Consider the following 21,539-nt stretch of genomic DNA (forward strand, 5'->3'; position numbering starts at 1 on the left):
AAAACATGCAGGATTTCCCAGGAGAAATATTGAAACTGGAGCTCAGTCTTAAACCAGAATATATTTATCGGCTGTTCCAACAAATATTTACTGCACGTGTATTATTGCAGGGCTGATTCACAGCAACAAAACAAAACAAAATACCCACCTGCAAATACACCAAACGCAACACTTTGCTTTTTTTGGGTTTGTGTTGTTTTGCTGGTGGGTTATTCTGTTTTGACATTAGAACAAAAAATGAGGAGTTAAGTATGAAGTTTGTTTGTAGCTATTCTTTATTTAAAAAAAAAAAAAAACCACAATTAGGGAAAATACAAACACACACACAAAAAAGGACCCAGGACAGCAGGCCTAAGTGCCACCAGAGCAATTTTGAAGAGGACAGCATACACACTTCAACACACACACTCAACCCACTCACACTCTCTCATCTTTCGGTCTCTCCCTCTTTTGGGGAAAAGACATAACATTCATCCTTCTTTACACTCTTCACGCTTCCCAGCTCTCGCAGACAGTAGTTGTGGACACCTCTTGTGTCCTTCCCTTATTTCACCCAGCAATCTCTCTTGGCCTCCCCCCACCCCAAGGAGATGAGCCAGAGGTTTCTTTGGGGCAATGCTCGGGCCCCGGGCCCCACAGCAGCAGCAGCAGCTCACCACGCGACCCGCTCCTTGTGGGAGAAAACTCCATGAAGCCTTCTTGGAAGCGGCAGTTGGGCGTGGGCCAAGGAACTTTTTAAGAGGCTTGAGGGGTGGGAGAGAGGAGAGTAAAGGCCCCCAGATCTGCCCAACCAGCGTACGGTATACCCATCCGCCTTTCGGGCAGGGGTGGCCCCGAGGAGCGGGGGGGGCGGGAGGGACATCCAAGTCCCTGGTTGGAAGAATGTCACTTCCAGGAATGTCTTCTCCACCTTTTCCAGATTTCCCGCTAGCCCCCTCCGTGTTCCCCAAAGTAGAGGGTGCGAGGGGAATGCCGCCGTGCCGTGGACAGAGTGGAGCGATGAGACCGCAACGTTGTGCGGGGGGGTTTCCCAGAAAAGGCCGGAGGGGACGGCTGGGTGCGGTTGTCGGATGGGGTGGTGCCTTGGCGTCTCAGGAAAGGGGGCACCGTGGAGCTCTTGATGTGGATAACGCGGGTGTCCATGACCTCGCAGTCGACCTGCATCATGACTTCGTAGCCCAGGGAGGAGCCATAGAGGCTCTCTGGAGAAAAAGAAAAGAAAAAAGAGACGTTGAAATGCAGCCTTACTTTTGGAAGGAAGGCGGCCGCAGCCCAGCCTCTCCCCGAGAGGTTCGGTCTCTTTTACCGTTCAGAGCCATGGCCGGCATCACCAGGGACATTTTAGGGCGAGAGGTCTTGTTGTGGCTGATGGCAGGCAGCAGCAGGTGGTCCTAAGAAGAAAAGGAGACCTGTGTCAGGTAAGGCAGCAATGACACTTTTGGGGTACCAAGGACCGGTTCCGTGGAGAGAGGTTTTTCCGTGGAACCAGACTGGTGGGGAGGTGTGGTTTCGCATGCTGCCTACATCCTGCGGATGGGACTTTTGGTATGTTTGCCTGGACTGGTTTCTGGCACGCCACACACCGCACGCCTCGCACTCTCTACTTTGGGGAACACAATTGGGTGACCCCTGAGGTAAGGAACCAGATAGATAATTGATCCGGGCAGTGTGTTTATTGCTATTCGTCTGTTTACAGGAATCTCACAAGATGAACTGCCCTCTCTAGTAGAACTAGATAAGCACTCCAGGGTTTATGGCAGGGGCCCCCAAACTTGGCAAACTTGAAGACTTGTGGACTTCAACTCCCAGAATTCTCCAGCCAGCAAGTCTTCAAGTTGCCAAGTTTGGAGACCTCTGATTTACAGGATTCCCTGTCACTTCCTCCCCTTCGGGGATTCCAGGGTAGCCAATCTCTTAACTACGCTCTTCTCCCCAGTTCAGCTCCTGACTCCACCCCGTCGTGTGAGCTCTATGACTGACCCAGCAGCATTGGTCTCCTGGCACCAGAGAGCTTTTCAAATTGAAACTTCCCTCGGCACGAGTAGATAATTGGAGTGGTTCCCAGAGACTGGAACCACACCTGCCACTTCCAGCAAGAAGAGGAGAGAAGGACCTTAACGATATACTGTATAACCCAGAATTTTCACTGTTAAACAGAGTAGATTTTCTTAAGAGGAACCACCGCTTCTCATTGGAGACTCCAAATTTCCCGACAGGCTTGCCTCACTTTCCTTCATTTAAGTTCTTGGCTTTCTAAAGGAGCTATAATTTATTTTCTACCTAAGAGACAGAGACATCGGCATATTCTCACACTTCAAAAGGAATTCCCTATTTGCTTCTCTCCCTCTGCATTCTTCCCGTTGCCTGTTTTTCAGCACAAGAATTTCGGCCTTTCTCTTCAGTATGTGAAAGTTTCCTATCTTGCTATCTTAATTTTTCGTCGCAAGAGTTTTAGCAAAAGCTGGACTCCCAAACACACTGGCTTGGCCTTCATAAAATCACCTCCTAAACTTAATAAAATAACTACTGTTTACAAAGCTTTCTCTGCAGTTCAACAGCAACTGCTGTAACGGTTATGTGGGAATAACCTTGAGAAATGAAGGGAGGAGATGCTGCCTAGAAGCAGGGAGTCTCCAAATAGGGCAATTTTAAGACTTGTGGACTTTAACTCCCAGAATTCCCATGCTGGCCAGGGAATCCTGGGAGTTGAAGTCCACAAGCCTTAAAGTAGTTAAGTTTGGAGACCTCTGGCCTAGAGAATGATCAGATAAAAATGGGGGAAGCCCACAACTGAAAAAGGGGCAGAGAAAGAAACTTGAACAGAAACCCAATCAAGCAGTGAAAAAAAGACAGCTGGGGATTTGTAAGTTCATGCTTGCTCAGGATTCGGTTAATGCAGCTATGCAATTAAGTAGAATTAGTTCATCCTTGGTTTCCTGGACTGGTTTATTTGGGAGGCTGAAGGAATGCAGACAGCTCTTCACTCACCCTGCGGAAGGACACAACGTAAAAAGTATCCTCTCGGCGGTCAATGGCATCCATGAAGTCATGCTCTGTATGATCGGGATGATGGTACACCTGTAACTGTCTCAGAGAATCCCTAAGAGGAGAGGAAAAAAACAAGAAACAAAGCATTTCTTTCCCTATCCTGACACAAAGCACGTAGGGTACCACATTGGAGTCTGAAATGGAGATGGAGAGAGAAAAAAGGGGGCTCAGTGATACATAGCTTAGAAAAGAGAGCAACAATTATTGTAGATGATGATCAGGCTAAGGCGGAGGAAGGGGTCAAACACGTCATAAGTCTCGAGTCCCTTTATGCCCACAAGAGATCTAAATCCACCCCACTTGAATTCCATTGACTCTTTTCTCTACCACTAATTTGCTTTGCTTTAGTAGTTCAGGTTCTTGTAGAGAGCTTAACCTTGTAATAAACCTATATATTTCTTTGAATTGGAGGCAGGATTCCTGATTTTCTGCACTTGACAACTATTTGTCTCTTCCATGTTTCTATTTGCCATAAAGAAGAGGAGCTATTCTCCAAGCTATTCTCCAAAGCATCTGACGGCAGGACAAGAAGCAATGGGTGGAAACTAATCAAGGAGAGAAGCAACATAGAACTAAGGAGAAATTTCCCGACAATGAGAACAATTAATCAGTGGAACAATTTACCTCAAGAAGTTATGTGTGCTCCAACACTGGAAGTTTTTAGGAAGAGATTGGACAATCATTTCTCTAGGGTTTCCTGCCTGTGCAGGGAGTTGGACTAAAAGTCATCCAAGGTCCCTTCCAACTCTATTTCATACTGGCAGCTGTCTCAAGAAAGGTTCAGGAGGCCAACTAAGCGGGAACGATAATTATGCCCTCCTTGAAATAACTGGAAAAAGAGAGTTAGGATCTCCCGCACTACGGATCACCGCAGTAATTTTCTCTGCTACACATCCGAGTGGAACGAGCAGCTTGGATACTCCTGTAAGGAATCTTACCGCTTTCAACATAAAACGAGAGGAAAACCCACAAGTGGTCAGCAAAGAGTAGAAGAAACTACAATCTTCCCTTTGGGATGAAAACTCTAGGCAAAATCCTCAGAGAGAAGGCAAGAGAATTTGCCACAAGAGCAACTTACCCCTCGGGGTATTTGGGGGGACTGGCTGGAACATAGTGGGAAGGGCTCGGAGACTTCTTTTGTGGCTTCTCCTGAAATCCCAAAGACATGGTTTGTAGATAAGGATGGGAGAGGTGCCTAGGACAGGCACCAGGATGTCTTAAATTTTAATTACCCCTCCTTTTTTTTTTCTTATTCACAAGCTACCGGATACTCCTTGCTCAGCTTTTGGGAGTCCTGCTCAGTGCCCTTTTTCCTTCCCCTCAAGACGTTGTCCTGTCCCACCTGGCTGCTCTGAGCTGCTTTGCGAGTTTGTAAAGGTTTCCGCCGGTTGATCTGGTGTCGCCGGACCCAGCCACTGAGCTCATCTGCCAACCTGGAGGTGGGAGAGGAAGCGATGGAGGATTATCTTATCGACCTGCAAGCCTCTAAACCAGTGTTTCTCAACATGTGAAATTCTGGGAGTTGAAGTCCGCCCGTGTGAAGTGGCCAAGACTGAGAATCACTGCTCGAAACTAACAGCTGAGGTGTATCCACGACTTCCTCCGCAGGACCTACCGGAGCGATTCAGTGCGGTTGAATTGGCGGCAATCTGAAGCGAGGAACAGCTCGTCCAGGTCCCTCAACATGAGGTCCTTCATGTCTGAGAAGGGAGTTGACAAGTTCCTGAACATGGAAAAAGGAGAAAATTAGAGGTCGTCCACAACTTGGGTGGGGGGTTGAAGGATGTGTGTTTGTGTTTATTTTCATGGTCATGATGTGCACTGAAGATGGTACTTGATTTCGTTGTACGAGGCGCAATGACAATGAACTAAACTAAACTTACAAACAGTTCATTTAGTGACCATTCAAAGCAGTGGTGGGATTCAATTTTTTTTTACTACTGGTTCTGTGTGCGTGGCCAAGGTGGTCATGTGTCTGAGTGGGCCTAGCTATGTGGTGTTTCCCCCCCCACTTTCTCAGCACCCCTCCCCCACACCCTGTTTTGGCCTACTGGGCCTCAGGGAAGCCTCTGAGGCACTGAAAAAAGAAACAGTTTGAAGCCTTCCGAGGAAAGTACAACAGCGAGGGGGGGGATCAGCTGTGCTGCACGATTTAGATTAGCTAGGAATCAAAAAATCCAATGTTTTCCTGCTTTCTAGCTAATCTAAATCATGCAGCACAGCTGATCGTCGCGCAGCTGATCATCGGACATTTTTTTTACTACTGGTTCAGCCAAATGGTTGGTTTTTTTTACTACCGATTCGCCTGAACTGGGCCGAACCAGTAGAATACCACCACTGGTTCAAAGTTACAATGGCACTGAAAAAAGTGACTTATGAACATTTGTCACAGCATCCCCAAGATCATGGGGTCCAAATTCAAATGCTTGGCAACTGGCTCATGCTTATGACCACAGCTATGTCCCAAGGTCACGTGACCCCCTTTTGCGACCTTTTGACAAGCAAAGTCAATGGGGAAGCCCAACTCAGTTAACACCCGGGTTTCTAACGTATCACCTGCAGTTAACAACTGTGGCAAGAAAGGTCCTAAAACAAAAACACACTTTAACAAATGTCTCACTAAACAACAAAAATTTTGGGCTCCGTTGTGGTCGTAAGTCGAGGGCTACCTGTATGGTCAAAATTCTCAGCCATTGAACAGGCAACGCTGGGTAGAAAGAAACTCACACCCCTCATTTGCAGACAAGAACCAATTGCTGCAAAGTGTTTCTCAACTTGTGTGGACTTCAACTCCTAGAATTCCCTAGCCAGACATGCTGGCTCATGACCGCATCAGTATCACAATAAGCAAGCTGCCCTTGGAGCGATTTAGTCCTACAAGTAAGTCTTCGTTTAAAAAAATATAGAAAGACAACTGCACTACTGTCAGCCCTTCAAGGCAGTCCAGACAAGAAGCACCAACCATGAGTCTTAACACTATTTCGAGTGTAAGGTTACAAGAGCAGAATCTTGCAGAACTGAAAGTACCTTTTCCCTCCCTTATTTTAACTTTCCTCAAAACGGGAGAGGGTCACTTCTGATGCTTTCTGCATCTTCCACTTTCCTTCCCACGTAAAAATAAAGGTTTCCCCTGTCCAGTTGTCTCTGACTCAAGGGGTTTTGCTCATCTCAGTTGCTTAGCAAAGCGAGTCGCAGCATTATCGGCAGACACTTCCATGGTCTATTTATACTATACTATACTATTACTATTACTATTACTACACTACACTACAAAATACACTATACTATACACTATACTATACTATTACTATGCTATACTATTACTATACTACCGTGTTTCTCATATAATAAGGCCGGGTCTTTTTTTTTTTTTGAGCCCCGAAAAAATGGCTAGGTCGTCTTTTCGAGGGTGACTTAATTCCCCCCTCCCTTGCATCTTTGGGCGGGCGGCGACGGCTTGGATGTTGACCTCGGCGTTGGTGGGGCACTTCGTATCGGGGTCAACACAGGCAGCACCATATCCGGGTATGCAACAAAAGTACTTCCTAACAGCAAGGGCCCCCCCACCATTTTGCATGTTTTAATATAGGCCTTGATTTTTTTTTTGGGGGGGGGGGGGCTTAATTTCATTTCATGCCTATAAAACATGCTGGGACTTCCTATTGGGGGAGGCCGTATTGTTGGAGAAACAGGATATATACTATACTATGCTATTACTATACTATACTATATACTATATACTATACTATTACTGTACTGTACTGTACTATACTATACTATACTATACTATACTATACTATACTGTACTATACTATACTATACTATACTATACTATACTATACTATACTATACTATACTATACTATGCACCGGGGCGGACAGAACGCTGTTACCTTCCCACCAAGTGATACCTATTTATCTACTCGCATTTGCAGGTATTCAATCTGCTAGGTGGGCAAGAGCTGGGAGCTGGGGCAAGTTAACAGCTGAGCCACTGCATCCCTTTCCTTCCCACATATCATTACAATTACGATGTCTTTCATCTGGTTGAGCAGGAAGATACTGCAGCTTTAAAAAAAAAACAAAACAACAACACAGGATCATTCCAGCATCAATGGCACTCTAAATCAATGTTTCTCACCCTCAGCAACTTTGAGGTGGGTAGACTTCAGCTCCCAGAATTCTTTAAAGTTGCCGAAGTTCAGAAACAATGTAGGGAAATTGCGGCCAGCTGTTTCTCTTGGCACATTATTTCCCCTCACACTTTCTGCATCCAAATTACCTGAATTGGGCCTTGCCTGGCCTTGCCAGGGTCTCCTCTTGCTGTTCCTCCTGCTCCTCTTCTGGCATTTCAAGAGCTTCTTGTGTAATGCTTAGAAGATGCCTCTGGCCTGGGCCAGACTCCGGTTCCTGCTTGGGCTGAGACACATTGGCAACTTTGCGCTCAGTGATGCTGGAGAGATTTTAAAAAATGGAATCAGGTCTCAGCCTCTCAGATATCTCATACAGAATTATTCCTGGCCTACACAGTCTAGTGAACTGCCTCCAAACTACCATCCTTTTGTAAAAATCAAGCGCAAAAATGGGCTGGAGTAGTTATTGGATCACTCCAATTCTTCCTGAATCTGTGGGGACAAGATCATGTGAAGAAGACACAAGTTTGTCCAGTATTCTCATAACTATCAAGAAAGAGGTAGCATAGCAGAAAAAACAGGGTCTGTGGGTTGCAGCAGGGATGTGCAAGGATACAGAGGACCACGCAAACTCTCATAAAGCCACAAATAAAAGTGAGAAAAATGTGTATCACTTTAAAGGCTGAGCTTTTGGGGACCAGAGTCCATTTGCGAGAACATAAAGCGAGCAGGGGGAAGAAGCCAGAGAGGGACAATGAATTATTAACATAGCTGAGGTATATATTTTTTTAAAAAATACAGACTTTAAATCTATAGCAGTACTTTTCAATCCTGGGCAACTTTTTATATGGGTAGATGTCAATTCCCAGAATTATTCCCTAGCAAAGCACGCAGACTCGGAAATTCTGGGAGCTGAAGTCCGCACATCTTAGTTACCAAGTTTGAAACACCCTGGGTTTACAGACTCCAAAGACATGAAACAGCACTTCAACACAGGATTCTCTAATATGAGAAAAAATATTTTTAAAAATAAAAAAATTAAGCAGCTTTTAATTTAGAAAATGAATGAAAACTAAAAAGCTTAAAAAATCAGGCAGCAATATACTGTAGGCTATAGGAGATGACTTCAACATAAATGTAACATAACATAACATAACATAACATAACATAACATAACATAACATAACCACAGACTTCAACGGATAATTAGAACTGTAGAAAAAAACAATTGTTATCAATCTGCCTTCCATTGAGGACCAGTATACTGCACAAGTCAAAAAGAGGGATGCGAAATATCTACAAACCCCTCACATCCTGGACATAAATTGTTTCAACTTCTACCCTCAAAACAATGTTATAGAGCATTGCACATCAGAACAACGAGGCACAAGGACAGTTTTTTGGGCATTGTCATCACTCTGCTAAACAACTAATTCCCACAACACTGTCAAAGTATTTACTAAGACTGTATTACTATTCTTCTCACCCTTCCTACAACCTATCTCCTTTTCTATTTGTGACTATAACCTTGTTGCTTGTATCTGTATGGTTTATATTGTTTTAGTTTCCTAATATGATTTATGTTGATATGCTTATTTAGTATCCTATGACTATCATAAGTGTTGTATCTTATGATGCATGATGAATGTATTCATGATTATGACCATGATTTATCACTTATATCTTTTATGTACACTGAGAGACAAATTCCTTGGGTGTCCAATCACACTCGATCAATAAAGATTTGAATGGAATTGGAATTGGAATTCTATTCTATTAAATTCCATTCAGCAAGGGAGGGTTAATACGTTATCAGTTTAGAGTCCTAAGGTTCTCACAAGAAACCAAAGTCCAGCTCTCATGAATTCCATTGACGCTTTTGCTAGCACCAATTTAACTTGACCACTAGTAGATCAGATTCTTGCATATAGGTAACATGATATAAACTGAATTCTATTCCTATTCCTGGTTTCTTGTGCCTGACATGAATCTGATCTACTAACAGTCAAGCTGAATTGGCGCTTAGATAAGGGTCAATGGAATTCATAGGGGGCTGGACTTAGGTCTCTTTGGGGAATCTTAGGACTCTAAACTTTAACCCCACCCTGATGTGTACTTGCTCATCTCCTATATAGTCTCCTATATATCTCCATAGAAGTGAGTTCAACAGACAGGCAATATTCTTCTCAGAAGGTTTACATGAAAAGAAATCCTTTGGAGCCATTTTATAGAACAAATAGTAACATGTCTGAGGGACCATTGTCTATGCATACCTACAGCAGATGAAGCTGAACAGTCCCTGCAGTTCAACAACTTCAAAGAGCTTCCAGACAGAGAATGATAAGCAACACAACCTCACAACCTGAGAATGGAACCCCGCAAAGCGCCAGGAAGTCTCACCTGACAGGCCCAAAATTGAAGGCTATGAAGAGCAGCACAACCATGACGCAGATCACTTTTCGGTTCCCGGAGCCAAACTTCAGGTCGCTGTTCTATACGGGAAGACAGGCGAATCATCAGGCATCACAACACATCGCATTCAAAATTTACATAAGCTCCTTCTAACGGAATGGCCTGATTGAAGGTTTTGGCTTCTCCCAACTCCTGGCTGAAATGCTGAACCAGAGCAACTAATTGCTAAGTTATCCTGACTGATATTGTACCTTCAAGTTGATATTGGCTCTTAGTGACCACATGGATAGATTTTCTCCAGGACAATCTGCCCCCAACCTAGTTTTTCAAGTCTTACACTAGTGCACCTAAATTATCCTGCTAACAGCCATCAGAACTGGAGAAATGAAACCTGTCAGAACAAAAGGGTCATATCAGCATTCTCAACAGGACCCTAAAGTCTCCAAATATATGGGATATGTTTCAAAACATGAAGGCACAAGCACCTAGGAACTGGCCAGCTCAATAGTAAAAGAATAATACTCTATATATATCCTATCAGTAAAAGAAAAAATGAGGAATTAGGTGACTGCACTCATATATAATATTAAAGTGATTTGTTTGGTTTGTGGGTTAATGTACCATATTAATTTTGTAAATGGTATTATTTTCAAGACATCAAAAATACCAGTAATCCTCATTTTTTGGCCAGTTGTTTAGGGACTGATTGAAGTTTACAATGGAGAAAAAAATACTTATGAAATACTTATGAAAAAAATACTTCAAAAATACTTATGAAGTTCTGACAGCCAAGCCCCCCCCGGGTCACCTGATCACATATTGGACACTCAGCAATCAACCGACATTACGGCCATTTGCAGCTTCCCATGGTCACGTTACCACAATTTACCTCATAAACCATTTCCAGCCGAAAAAATCCATTGTGGACAATAGGTTCATTTAATGAGGCTGTGGTAAATGGCTGCAGATTCGCTTAATGATCAGAACAAAAAATGTTACAAAATTCAGTCAGTCCTATGCTGACCTGGTTAATGACCAGCATGAGCTACAACTGTAATTCTGCGCTCACTTAGGACAGAGGTCCCCAACTCCCAGGCTACAGTTCTGAACCAGGCCGCAAAAATGGTGAATGCATATGTGCACACGCAGCTCCATTTATGAGAATTGTAGGCCCTCTTGCTTGCATACAAAGCTCAATTTGTGTGAGCTTGCGCAAATGGAGCTGTGCACATTCATGCACGCACCTGCCGCTCGCACATAATCATTCCTTCGCATACACACACACACACACACATCAGGCCGCCTAGCTGGAAAGGATGGGGACCACTGACTTAGGGTTATAACTCGAGATCTATCTGTAAGGAAATATCCCTAGCTCAGTGAAAAAGAAAGGTGGAGAATGAATCAAAATAGATTTTTCCAGAGATACATGGCTAGCTTGCTAATATTCTGAACCACAGCGTTTCAGCTGTGAGGTAGATGTAAGCAAACATAACAATCTTCTGTTGCATACCCCATCTGAAAATCTAAAAGTTCTCAGCTAGCATCCCCACGACATGGAAGCTAATCATGACAATGTGCTTTTTATTAGAAAGCCACAAGTCTCCTTCCTAGTGGAAGGGCTCACCTCATCCAGGACACCATCTAGCCGGCGCCGAAGAAGAGCATTCTCACGCCGTAGCCTCTCATTCTCTGCAAGGGCCTCTCGCAGCCGGGATTCCAATCCTTGGAGGTATTCCTTCTTTTTTCGGCGGGACTGACAAGCTGATTCACGATTTTTTATCATCCGCTGCTGCCTTTTCAAGACCTTGATCTTTAACAAATCAGTAGAGAAAATAATATATTCATGTCCATAGTGTAAAAGAAAGAAGGACACATTTTCTTTTCTGTGCTTTTTTTTCTGAAATTCAGTTCTACATTTTTCACCAAATGTAGGTCACATAGAGCTCTTTGGATCCTCCAGAATCTCTGCTGAACTTTAGTTCAATATTCTCATTTGTTCACTAAGTAAAACTTATCCTGTTTATCTTGTTTTCTCTCCTGCAACAACAATTAGCAACATGTACTGTAAATTTCCAAACTGTTGCTACTGTACTTATTGTTATGGAGATCATTAAAATGTAGGAGATTTAACAGAATCCCATGGCTATTCCTGATATGACCTGCCTGTAAAACTGCCCATGTGGGGTCCTTGGTGATCAGTGAGCTTGGTTATTTGCAGACATTTCAGTAACACTAGGTAACATCAGCAGAATCAGTGAGTGTAGGGTTTGCTTTCCTGATTTCTGTTTCAAGCAGAAAACAATATTCTAATCAAGGAACTGCCAAGGGGGGAAAAACACATCTCCACCAACATTGGTAGGGCATGATAATGTTTATAAACTAACAACAAACTTCACTACAACACTGATGATGTTACCAAACATCTGGAAGCAAATAAACCAAGTTCATAACGCTCCAAAGACCTCACATTTCGTTGCTGAGCTACAGAGATTCTCTTCTATTGGAATCGGTCCAGGATTTGATGTCGTTGGAAGAGAAAACGCTCTGGAACTAAGGATTTCAAACTTACATCAATCTCTTGGTTGCAGGGTCCTATCTGTGCTGGTGCAGGGATGATAGTTTTAGCTTCTGGCTTGGGGACTGAGGGGGCTGGTTTAGGCGAGAGAACCTCCTTTACTGGAGACTGAACCTTGATCAAACCAGACACTGGGAGATGCAGCAGCTCAGATTGGGAAATCACAACACTCTGTGCTGGAACTAAGGCAAAAAAAAAAAGCCACAATCCTGCTTCACATAAACCGTAATCTTCAGATAAGAAAACAAAAGTTATTTCCTCAGAATGTCCTACACCCATCCAAAGCGAAGAAACCCATGCACCAACCCACATGACGTTTCCAGTCTGTACACATTCAGCTACCGGAAACTGCTCCATTAATGTCCAAAAATAAAGTCCTCCTGATCAGCTTACCTGAGATTGCAGGGTTGACACTCTGCGATTGGGTTACAGGTACTGGCTGCAACAAGATGGTCTTACTGGAAGAGGTGGCTGGCTGTCCTGGGACAGTGGTCACCACGACTGGCTTTGGTTGAATGGGGGGTTTCCGACTAAGGATGCTCTCTGTTTTATAGGGAGCTGCTGGTTTCCCTAAAAGAGAATTGAGTAGTCAAAACAACCTGTAAGAATCTATTAAACTCTTACTCAATTAATTGTATTGATGAAGCCACTTTGAGTTGGGAAAGACTCAGCTATTATTACCCTGAAGGAGGAAAAAAAAACAGAACAGGAAATAAATGAGAGATCATATATTTATTGCTCCCTTTTTTCAGTGACTTCAGTTCTGACACTAATTATGCCCGTATTATTTATCTACTTCAAATGAGGCCATTTGATAGATTTCCTTTTAACGGAAAAAAATGAAAGGAATGCACAAACTTATAAAAGAAACCTTAAAAAGGAAACAAAACATAAAAAATATATATGTATGGAGATATATAACATTTATCCAATCTGTTATCAGAAGTACTTAACACGGTAACTAAAAAAAAAGTCTTAATTGAAAATTAGATTTTTGCTAACAAATCATGAACATTCACTAACATTCCAACTAGTGTGGGTGAGGGGCTAACTGTTATGATTTAAATTATAAAAGCTGATGTGCAAATACAAAATGTTGGTTTTGCTCAAAAAACTAAATTCAAGGCCAAGAACTGGAAGGGCAACCCGGAGAATGTGAAAAATCTGTAGGGGACATCAAGGCTCAGACATCAAGTAAAAGAACAGAACATGATGTTTCTTTCTATTTAAAGCAAATATGTTAATATTTGTGCTTGTTTGCAGGTCACTTCCTTTCTAAAAATAAACTAAGAGAAGCTTTCGGCGGCGGGGGGGAGGAATCTTGAACTCAATTTTTTGGAATAATATGGAAAGGATTTTCCTTTGACGTTTTCTTGGACATCTTTCCCCATTTTTTTTCCTGATGGGCTTTACAGATCTGGAATATTTTCTGGCAGTTTCTCTTGCAAAAGCAATTACCCAAACACTTTCTAAACTGTTCAAGTGGATGTCAGGGACATGGGCAATTCACATACTGGAGATCACACAAAGTATCCATCAAGAGAAACATCGCCTCAAAGGTCTCATCCCCACCCAGACAGGAAAGCTAAAGAGAAGGGGAGGATAAATAATATCTGAACAGAACAGGCAAAAAGAAAACGGCATATTGTCACTGACAAACATTATTTACCTCCCAACCCACCCACCCATCGCCAACATTCAGGAAGATATTTTTTTTTTATGCACAGGACACTACAGCACCAGAATTTGTGTCTTCTTCATTGGCTATGAGCACCAATGCAAGCTTTGAAGTCTATCTATGGTTACTAAATTCAGCGCAGAAGCAAGAAATAAATGCTTGCTGCTACACAATTCTCCCCAGCATACCTGTCTCGGAAGCCGGGACCACGTTTATGTGTACAGTTCCAAAGGGAGGTAAAAGGACATCTCCAAACATGCACGGAGGGGTTGGAGGATGCTCTGTTTTTACTCCAATCACGTCATCTGGTCCAGCGACCTGAAAGAAAAATGAATGTCTCAACAGAAGCATTAAGTTTTCTCCATTCTGATGCCTCTCAAGCATCTGTTAAAAAAAAACAAAAAAACCTTCCCTTTTTAAAGTAGGGCATTTATATGTTTTACGGGATTGTTTTTATTTACTATTTCTGAAAATTTTTGATGACAACTAGTATCTCCAACTCCAAGCCCACACTCTCTCACGTTCAGACAATAAGAATGAACTTTTGAACACTGGGTATTTCAAAAGGAATTCTTTATTCAAAAAGGAAGATATCCAGGTGCTATTCATAGCCGGGTCTAATATGCCTCCAGGCATGCGGCTTAGATAAAGGGAGTTAGAACCCCTCCTCTTAGTCCCGTGTGGATTTCATCACTACAAAGAAGCAACATGTTTTCCCCCCCCACCCACTTTTCTAGGTAGGTAGTTGAGAAGAGATTCCCAGGAAGTTTCTTTCTGAGCTGAGATTTTTATGGGCCCTTCTCCTTTTGCTATCTCTCCAAGAGGTGACAAGCTTCCAGGCATCTGGGCTCCAGTCCCTAAGTTGTAAAATCGTGTGCAGGTTATACAGATTCAGTACAAGAATTAAGCTATTCAGATTACACCAAAAAGGATTACCGTATTTCCCCATGTATAAGCACCCCCTTTGTATAAGCCACCCCCCCAATTTTTGGACTGTGAAGTTTTGAAAAAAATATTTTATTAGAGAAACAAGTTATGAAGAAAGAAAATTTACAAAGAAACAAAATTCGACGTCTAGATCTACAACTTCGGTCATGACGCCGAAAGCGGTGCGGGCAACGCTAGCAATCTACGCATCGGAACGAGAGTAGGAACGAAGCATTCAGGCCGATGCCTAGCGTATGCATTTCTATCGCGTACTCGCACTCGTAATCGTATCATCACGTACAATTTTTACAAAAAAGTATAGCATACTGCTGGAAAACCAGTTTATTCCTACTTTATTATTTTATGCATTTTTCACGTATAAAAAGTGTACCTGCTTTGTATATGCCACCCCTCTACTTTTGGGGCTTGAAAATTTTGGAAAAAAGGGGTGGCTTATACATGGGGAAATACGGTACTTGTATCAAACACCACCACCCTTCTTCTTCCATGGAAGAATGGCAGATACATGCATCAGACAAACTGGTTATATGGAGTAAGGGAGGACTTTCTTCGCTATCATGGGGCCTTGTAAAATAAACAATTGGGGGTACTTGGAGTTTATGATTGCTCGTTTAGCAACCATTTTCAGTGGCTACAGTGTATGAAAACAGTGTCATTTGGGTTCTTGGCAACTGGCATGTACAGTGTTTGCAATAGTTGCAGCATCCCCGGGTCACGTGTACCCAGATTGAAATCTTCCCAGCCAGCTTCCGGCAAGCAAAGTCAATGGGGAAAGTTAAGGTTCACTTAAGGACCGCAGGATTCATTTCACTGCAGTGATTTGCTTGAACAATATGGCCAAAAAAAAAAAAGGTCATAAAATCAGTTCAGCTCGCTTAACCGTCTTGCTTAGCAATGGAAATTCTGGCCCCAGGTGCGGTCGTTCATCGTCAACTGCCTTTATGGGTGTTATCATTTGGGCACTGGGGTTGTCTACCAAGAGGTCTCTGAGAAGACCTACCTGCTCTGAGAGTTCGGCCGAAGAGGAGCCTGCCACAGAAGAATCGGAGGAGGCCACAGATGAATCGGAGCAATGAGATGAGGCAGGGGAGACTGGCTCAGACTTTACTTGCAACTCTAAAAAAATGAGAATGACTTAAGACACTTTTACCACCAGCCTGCTGATCCAAGACAAAAGGAAAGTGATTGTTAAGTACTCCCTCTTTGAATCTCACACCCACTATCGAGTAGAGAGTAGAGTAGAGTAGAGTAGAGTAGAGTAGAGTAGGGTAGAGTAGAAGAGAAGAGAACATAGAATAAAATAGAATATAGAATAGAAAGAATAGGGAATGGAACGGAACAGGAATAGAATTCTTTATTGGCCAAGTGTGATTGGACACAGAAGGAATTTGTCTCCAGTGCATAGGCTCTCAGGGCATATAAAAGCAACGTGGTAAACCATGATCATAGTCATCATAAAAATACATTCATCATAAATAATCAACATAAATCATACTACCGTGTTTCTCACAAAATAAGGCCAGGCCTTATTTGTTTTTGACACCCCCCAAAAATGGCTAGGCCATCTTTTCTGGAGTGACTTAATTCCTGCCCCCCCCTTGCATCCTCAGGCAGGTGGGCGGTGACGGCTTGGATGTTGACCTCGGCGTTGGTGGGGCACTTCTTATTGGGAGACCTTCCGCCATTGCTTTCCCTCCTCCCCGTGCTGCCGCGGCATTCAGAGCAACACCGCGGCATTTGGTGCAGCCACGCGCGGCCAGCCAGGGCTCCTCCCTGCAACTAGTTGTCATCAGTGATAGCGCCTACCCATCCATGGACAGGGAGGCAAGGAGACGGCCTGCGCCGCATCCTCCTCCGAGCTGAGCCCTGCCGAGCGCCTCTGCCTGATGCCTGTGCCACTGTAGCATTTGGAGCTGCCAGCACATTTGGAGATGCGTGGGGACAGGGACGGGCTGGGCGAGGGGTTTAAAGGATGGGCGGCTTCGGGCTCTCTCTGCCGGACCCGCCGCCCAGGGAAGCAGCGCTGCTGTCGCCTTGCCTCCCTGTCTGCGGACGGGTGGGCGCTATCATGGCCTCGGGCAGCCTCTCCCAGTGGCCCCTTCGGGTTGGGGCTGGAGGGACTTGGGAAGGAAGCCAAGCTCGGGCTGGCCCGGCTCTTTCATTTGGCAGGCTGGCGCGCACCCGCGGCTCGCTTTCCTGGCTCTACCCAGCCCGCACAGCTCTGGTGCGGCCCTTGCAGGATGAGCAGAGGGCCCGGCAGGGAGGCGCTCACTGCCTTGGCGAGAGCTCCACCGCCGGGCAGGAGGGCCTGCCTGTCAGCTGTGCTGGGCGCCCCAGGTGAAGCTCTTTGCGCTCTGCCTGGCGCCAGGCAGGGAAGGCGGCTGGGCGCTTCTCCCAGGGTGGGCCGATCCTGCACTGTGGCCCCGGGAAATTCACCTCCTCACATGGAGTTGGGCTGCCCTCTTGGGCAGGGGAGGCTTTGTTGTACCAATAGTAGGATGTCATTTTTAAAAGAATTGGCTTTGCCTTTGAAGGCGAAGGGAAGGAGACGACAGGAGTGCCTGAAACCAAGTGTCTCCCCCGGGCTCCAGTTGCAGGGAGGAGCCCTGGCTGGCCACACGTGGCTGCGCCAAATGCCGGCAGCATGGGGAGAAGGGAAAGCAACGGTGGAAGAAGGTCTCCCGATACGAAGTACCCCACCAACGCCGAAGTCAATGCAGGCAGCACCATATCCAGGTATGCAAAAAAAGTACTTCCTAACGGCAAGGGCCCCCCCCGCCATTCCCCCCCCCATTTCACATGTTTAATATAGGCCTTAATTTGGGGGGAGGGGCTTAATTTGATTTTATGCCTACAAATCATACTGGGACTTCCTATTGGGGGAGGCCGTATTGTTGGAGAAACACGGTAGGATACTAAACAAAACAATATAAATCATAAGATAGAAGCCCGTCCTCTCCACCTGCAATTTCTAAGGCCAGCCCTAAGTGCTGAATCCCAAGGAAGCCATCTTTGTGGGCCTCTAATCCTATTCAGCTTCAACTACTATGCCACCAATTTCCTCCATCAGGGCCAGCAGATGAAGCAGATCTCTCATTCTTGTCACCTGAAAGGCTCTATAACTCCCTGAAGGCATGATGAGGCAGCTATACTTCCTGCTTATAATACCTAAAGGAGAAGTAAAACTCTACAACAGCAAACCCAAATAAGAGAAACTGTCAGACTTCTTGCTTTGTTTCACCCAGGAACTGAATGCCATGGTTATTTTCCTCTTCTATGAATTATAAAAGAATCTGATTATCCACAGATTCACATTTCTTCTGTCTTGATTCAAAAATCAAGGCATGGAAGAAACTAACAAGTAACTTTGTGATCAGAAATTAACCACTCTGCCGATTGCTAATACTACAACAATGTGCTGCTACCTACCACAACTACTGTCTTCAATAGACTTTGCCCAATTAATCCTTTTCCAGAACAGTTCCTATCACTCCTAAATATCTCATTTTGCAGCTTAACTATGCCACTTAAAGAACAGTTAGGAACATGCCTCTGTAGATTTGCACTAATAATTAAATTTGGATAGGTACAGAATTCTAAATAGGGGGAAAGTGGCTTGCAGTTCATGGACTTTTAACTAGTTCTGCAGCATATCTACTTTTTAAGCAATATATCGCTGCCAAGATAATACCCAGACAACAGGATAAACTGTCAAGTCACATGCAGCTTTCAGCCTCAATCAAAAAGGAAGTCAGAAATGGGGAGGTGGGGAGAAGACAGGAAAGAGGAAGTGACCCTCTTATCTCCTCTGCTCTGCCTTCAAGGGGGAATTTAATTGTCAATCAGTTGAAAAACTTGCTCCTGTTTTTTTCATGCAGGACAGAAACAAACTTTGCTCATTAAACTCTGACTGCACAAAACTACTCCCAGACAAATTTCTGCACAACCCAAAACAATTCTAGGAAGCAGGAATAAAAGCTATTTGCTGGATCAGATCAAAGGCTCACGTGGGCAATGATCGGCTAGGTGCTTCAGGGAAGGCAGCAGGCCACAAAGACAACATTCTTTTTTACTCCCACGCAAAAGAATTTTGCTACTAAATATAGATACCTTGTCCATCACTTTCTCCTCCTGCTGTCAATGACTCACCAAAGACTTCCTAAAGGTGCATTTTTAAACAGGAGGTACTAGAGATAAAATCTAGGATCTCTAACAGGTGAAATACTTGTCTCTGATCCTGTTTGCCAAATAGCAACGAGTAGGCAGGTTATACATACATTTGTATTAAGCTGAGATGGCATCTCATAGCCTAATGTAAATCCCTTACTTATGAATATCCTGTTCCTCTTATCATTGCCAGAATGATACCGTCTTAATTTTTTTGCAGAAAACACAATCTTCAAAATCTTCCAACAGCTTAAAAATTAATGGCCTTATAAAAATGTTTCTAAATCACGGGCCACTTAATCAGATTCATCAAATCCCACACAGTATCCTGAGTTCTACAACAGATTCTTGATAACCTGCCTACCCTGCAGCTTCATGAAAATACTCACCTGGGAATAGAGATTCTTGCAAAGGATCCCAAGGTGGGTCTGGAGGCATAGTTTCCATGTCCAGATCAAACCCATCACCGAACTGCTAGAATAGAAAGATATAGAAAATAAAGCTTTTCATCTATGAGAAACAAAAAGTCTGACCCTCCTTCTATCTGAGGAACAGAGTGTGATGGCAGTGAGTGGATGTGTAACTGAGGAGGTATACAGGTAAGTCCTTGATTTACAATAGTTCATTTTCTGACTGTTCAGTTACGATGTCACTGAAAAAAGGGACTTGACTATTATCACACTTATGATCATTGCAGCATTCCCATGGTCACATAAATCAAAATTCAGACAGTTGGCAACTGACTCATATTTATGATGGTTGCAGTGTCCCAGAATCATGTGATCACCATTTGTGACCTTCTGACAAGCGAAGTCAATGGGCAAACCAGATCCACTTAACAGCCTTGTTACTAACTTAACAACTGCAATGATAACCTAACAACTGCAGCAAGGTTGTAAAATGGCGTAAAATTCACTTAACAAATGTCTCGCTTAGCATCATAAATTTGGGGCTCAATTGTCGTCATATGTTGAGGACTATTGTAGTTTGGAGTTCTAGTTCAATAAGACTTTCAAGGCTAGAGATAACATTCTGGGAAATGCAATCCAAAATTGTACACATGGCATGCCAGCCATTATAAGTTGGGAATGTAATCATCACCACACATCTTCCAGGCCCCATTTTAATTCACACATTTTTAATGTATAAGCCACATTAGATGGGAGTCATCAAGATGCTAAAGCCTATTGAATTCATTTTTTTAAATAAAGTTATAGAGAGAGGAAGAGCAAGAAAGGCTTCAAATTGCTGAGAAGTGTGTCCTGCCACAGAGGCATACTGGAAAGCAAAAAATATTCTTCTAAAAGCAAAGGTATTCTCACCGCAGAAGGGATACCGTTACTGTCCATAATGCTGTGTTCAAGACAAGGGAAAAGTTCAGCTGCCGCATCTCCATCATTATCCAAGCAGTTGTAAAGACCTGCATCTGGAGGGAGAGCAGCAAAATGCAACTGAGGAATTAGCTGACTATCTCTAAATAACAATAATCAAACATCTGCTTATCTTTTCTTTTATGTACTGAGAGCATTTGCACCAAGACAAATTCCTTGTGTGTCCAATTACACTTGGCCAATAAAGAATTCTATGTTCTATATTCTATAGCAGGTGCTTGGGAAGGATCCAATAGTGGATAAAAATCAGTATAAACATCAAATCAGTAACAGTTGTACACACTTCCTCTAACTTTATTTCCTGGTACTTAAGTTAAGCTGCCACCCAAGCCGGAACAAAACTGGAAATACCACTTATATAAAGCCAGTTACAAAGAACATGTTGCCGCATAAAGTAATCATGCCACATAAAACATTTGGTGCCGGGTTAATTTAACATGGTGTGAATATCTATTTATTTTGCAGTGTATAAAGTTTCCCCTAACATTTAAGCAATGCACCCTATGAACTGAAAACGTAAAAAAACCGCCTCCTCCTTATTCCATATCAGATCTGATATTAATAAAAAAATCAGATCTCTGGTATTAAAAAAAAAATACCACAGAACTCCTATTGTGCAACCCCTTAAGGATGAATGGCAAAGCGCATTTGGAAGACCTTCCTGCTAAATAGTCAATTCCTTATGCTACAACTTTAACGACCAAGACCGTTATCGTTCTGCCTGTCAAGACTTCAATTTAGAGCCTGACAGGCAGAAATGCAACAGGTGAAACTTTTCCTTGGCGGGAAAGTTATATACTCCGTTGCACACGGGCCTGATATCACCTGTCAAAAGCCACAGAGTTTTTAACAGAGTGTTCTTATGTATTAGCAGGGCCCCTCTGCAACCCAAGCCTTGAAACCCATGCATAGTCCAGGCCTATAGGCCCTGCCCCCTCCTTCGGCCCAGTACTGCCCGCTCCTTCTCCCATTCACCCCAGTCCTCGCTGCTCAGCAGGTTGTCTGCTCGGAAGCGGCTTGAATCGCTCAAAAGCAGCAACTCCGAAACCAGCGCCGCCATCTTCCTTCCGCCTTTCCTATATATACTATTACCAGCACCTACTTCCACCCAGTCGATTATTGCCATAGCAACAGCGCCGCCCAATGGGATTCCTGTTCTTTCCTCTTCTGCCCAACCATGAGAGA

The 21,539-nt window shown here is 43.7% G+C and overlaps 1 protein-coding gene across 4 annotated transcripts; it reads right to left on the reverse strand.

Moving 5' to 3' along the window:
* Positions 1 to 260: 260 nt before the first annotated feature.
* ATF6B (activating transcription factor 6 beta) lies at positions 261 to 21,476 on the reverse strand. Of its 4 annotated transcripts, none has more exons than XM_026720042.2 (16): positions 21,330 to 21,476; positions 20,286 to 20,389; positions 19,353 to 19,434; positions 15,797 to 15,912; positions 14,037 to 14,166; positions 12,564 to 12,740; positions 12,165 to 12,352; positions 11,220 to 11,405; positions 9,581 to 9,672; positions 7,330 to 7,500; positions 4,664 to 4,771; positions 4,391 to 4,481; positions 4,127 to 4,197; positions 2,989 to 3,100; positions 1,307 to 1,391; positions 261 to 1,202 (listed from the first exon to the last, which is right to left on the reverse strand). In XM_026720042.2, exons 1-16 carry the CDS (start codon positions 21,412 to 21,414, stop codon positions 928 to 930), a joined length of 2,073 nt encoding a protein of 690 aa, XP_026575827.1. In that variant the 5' UTR covers positions 21,415 to 21,476; the 3' UTR covers positions 261 to 927. The 4 variants fall into 4 exon arrangements, with proteins under 4 accessions (XP_026575827.1, XP_087784625.1, XP_026575825.1 ...); XM_087928499.1 differs by having other exon boundaries at positions 4,313 to 4,481; XM_026720040.2 differs by having other exon boundaries at positions 19,353 to 19,437.
* Positions 21,477 to 21,539: the final 63 nt, after the last annotated feature.

Source organism: Pseudonaja textilis, chromosome 2 (genome assembly GCF_049901715.1).
Source record: "Pseudonaja textilis isolate UNSWEBS1 chromosome 2, rPseTex1.2, whole genome shotgun sequence".
In the NCBI taxonomy this organism is placed as follows: Eukaryota; Metazoa; Chordata; class Lepidosauria; order Squamata; family Elapidae; genus Pseudonaja; species Pseudonaja textilis.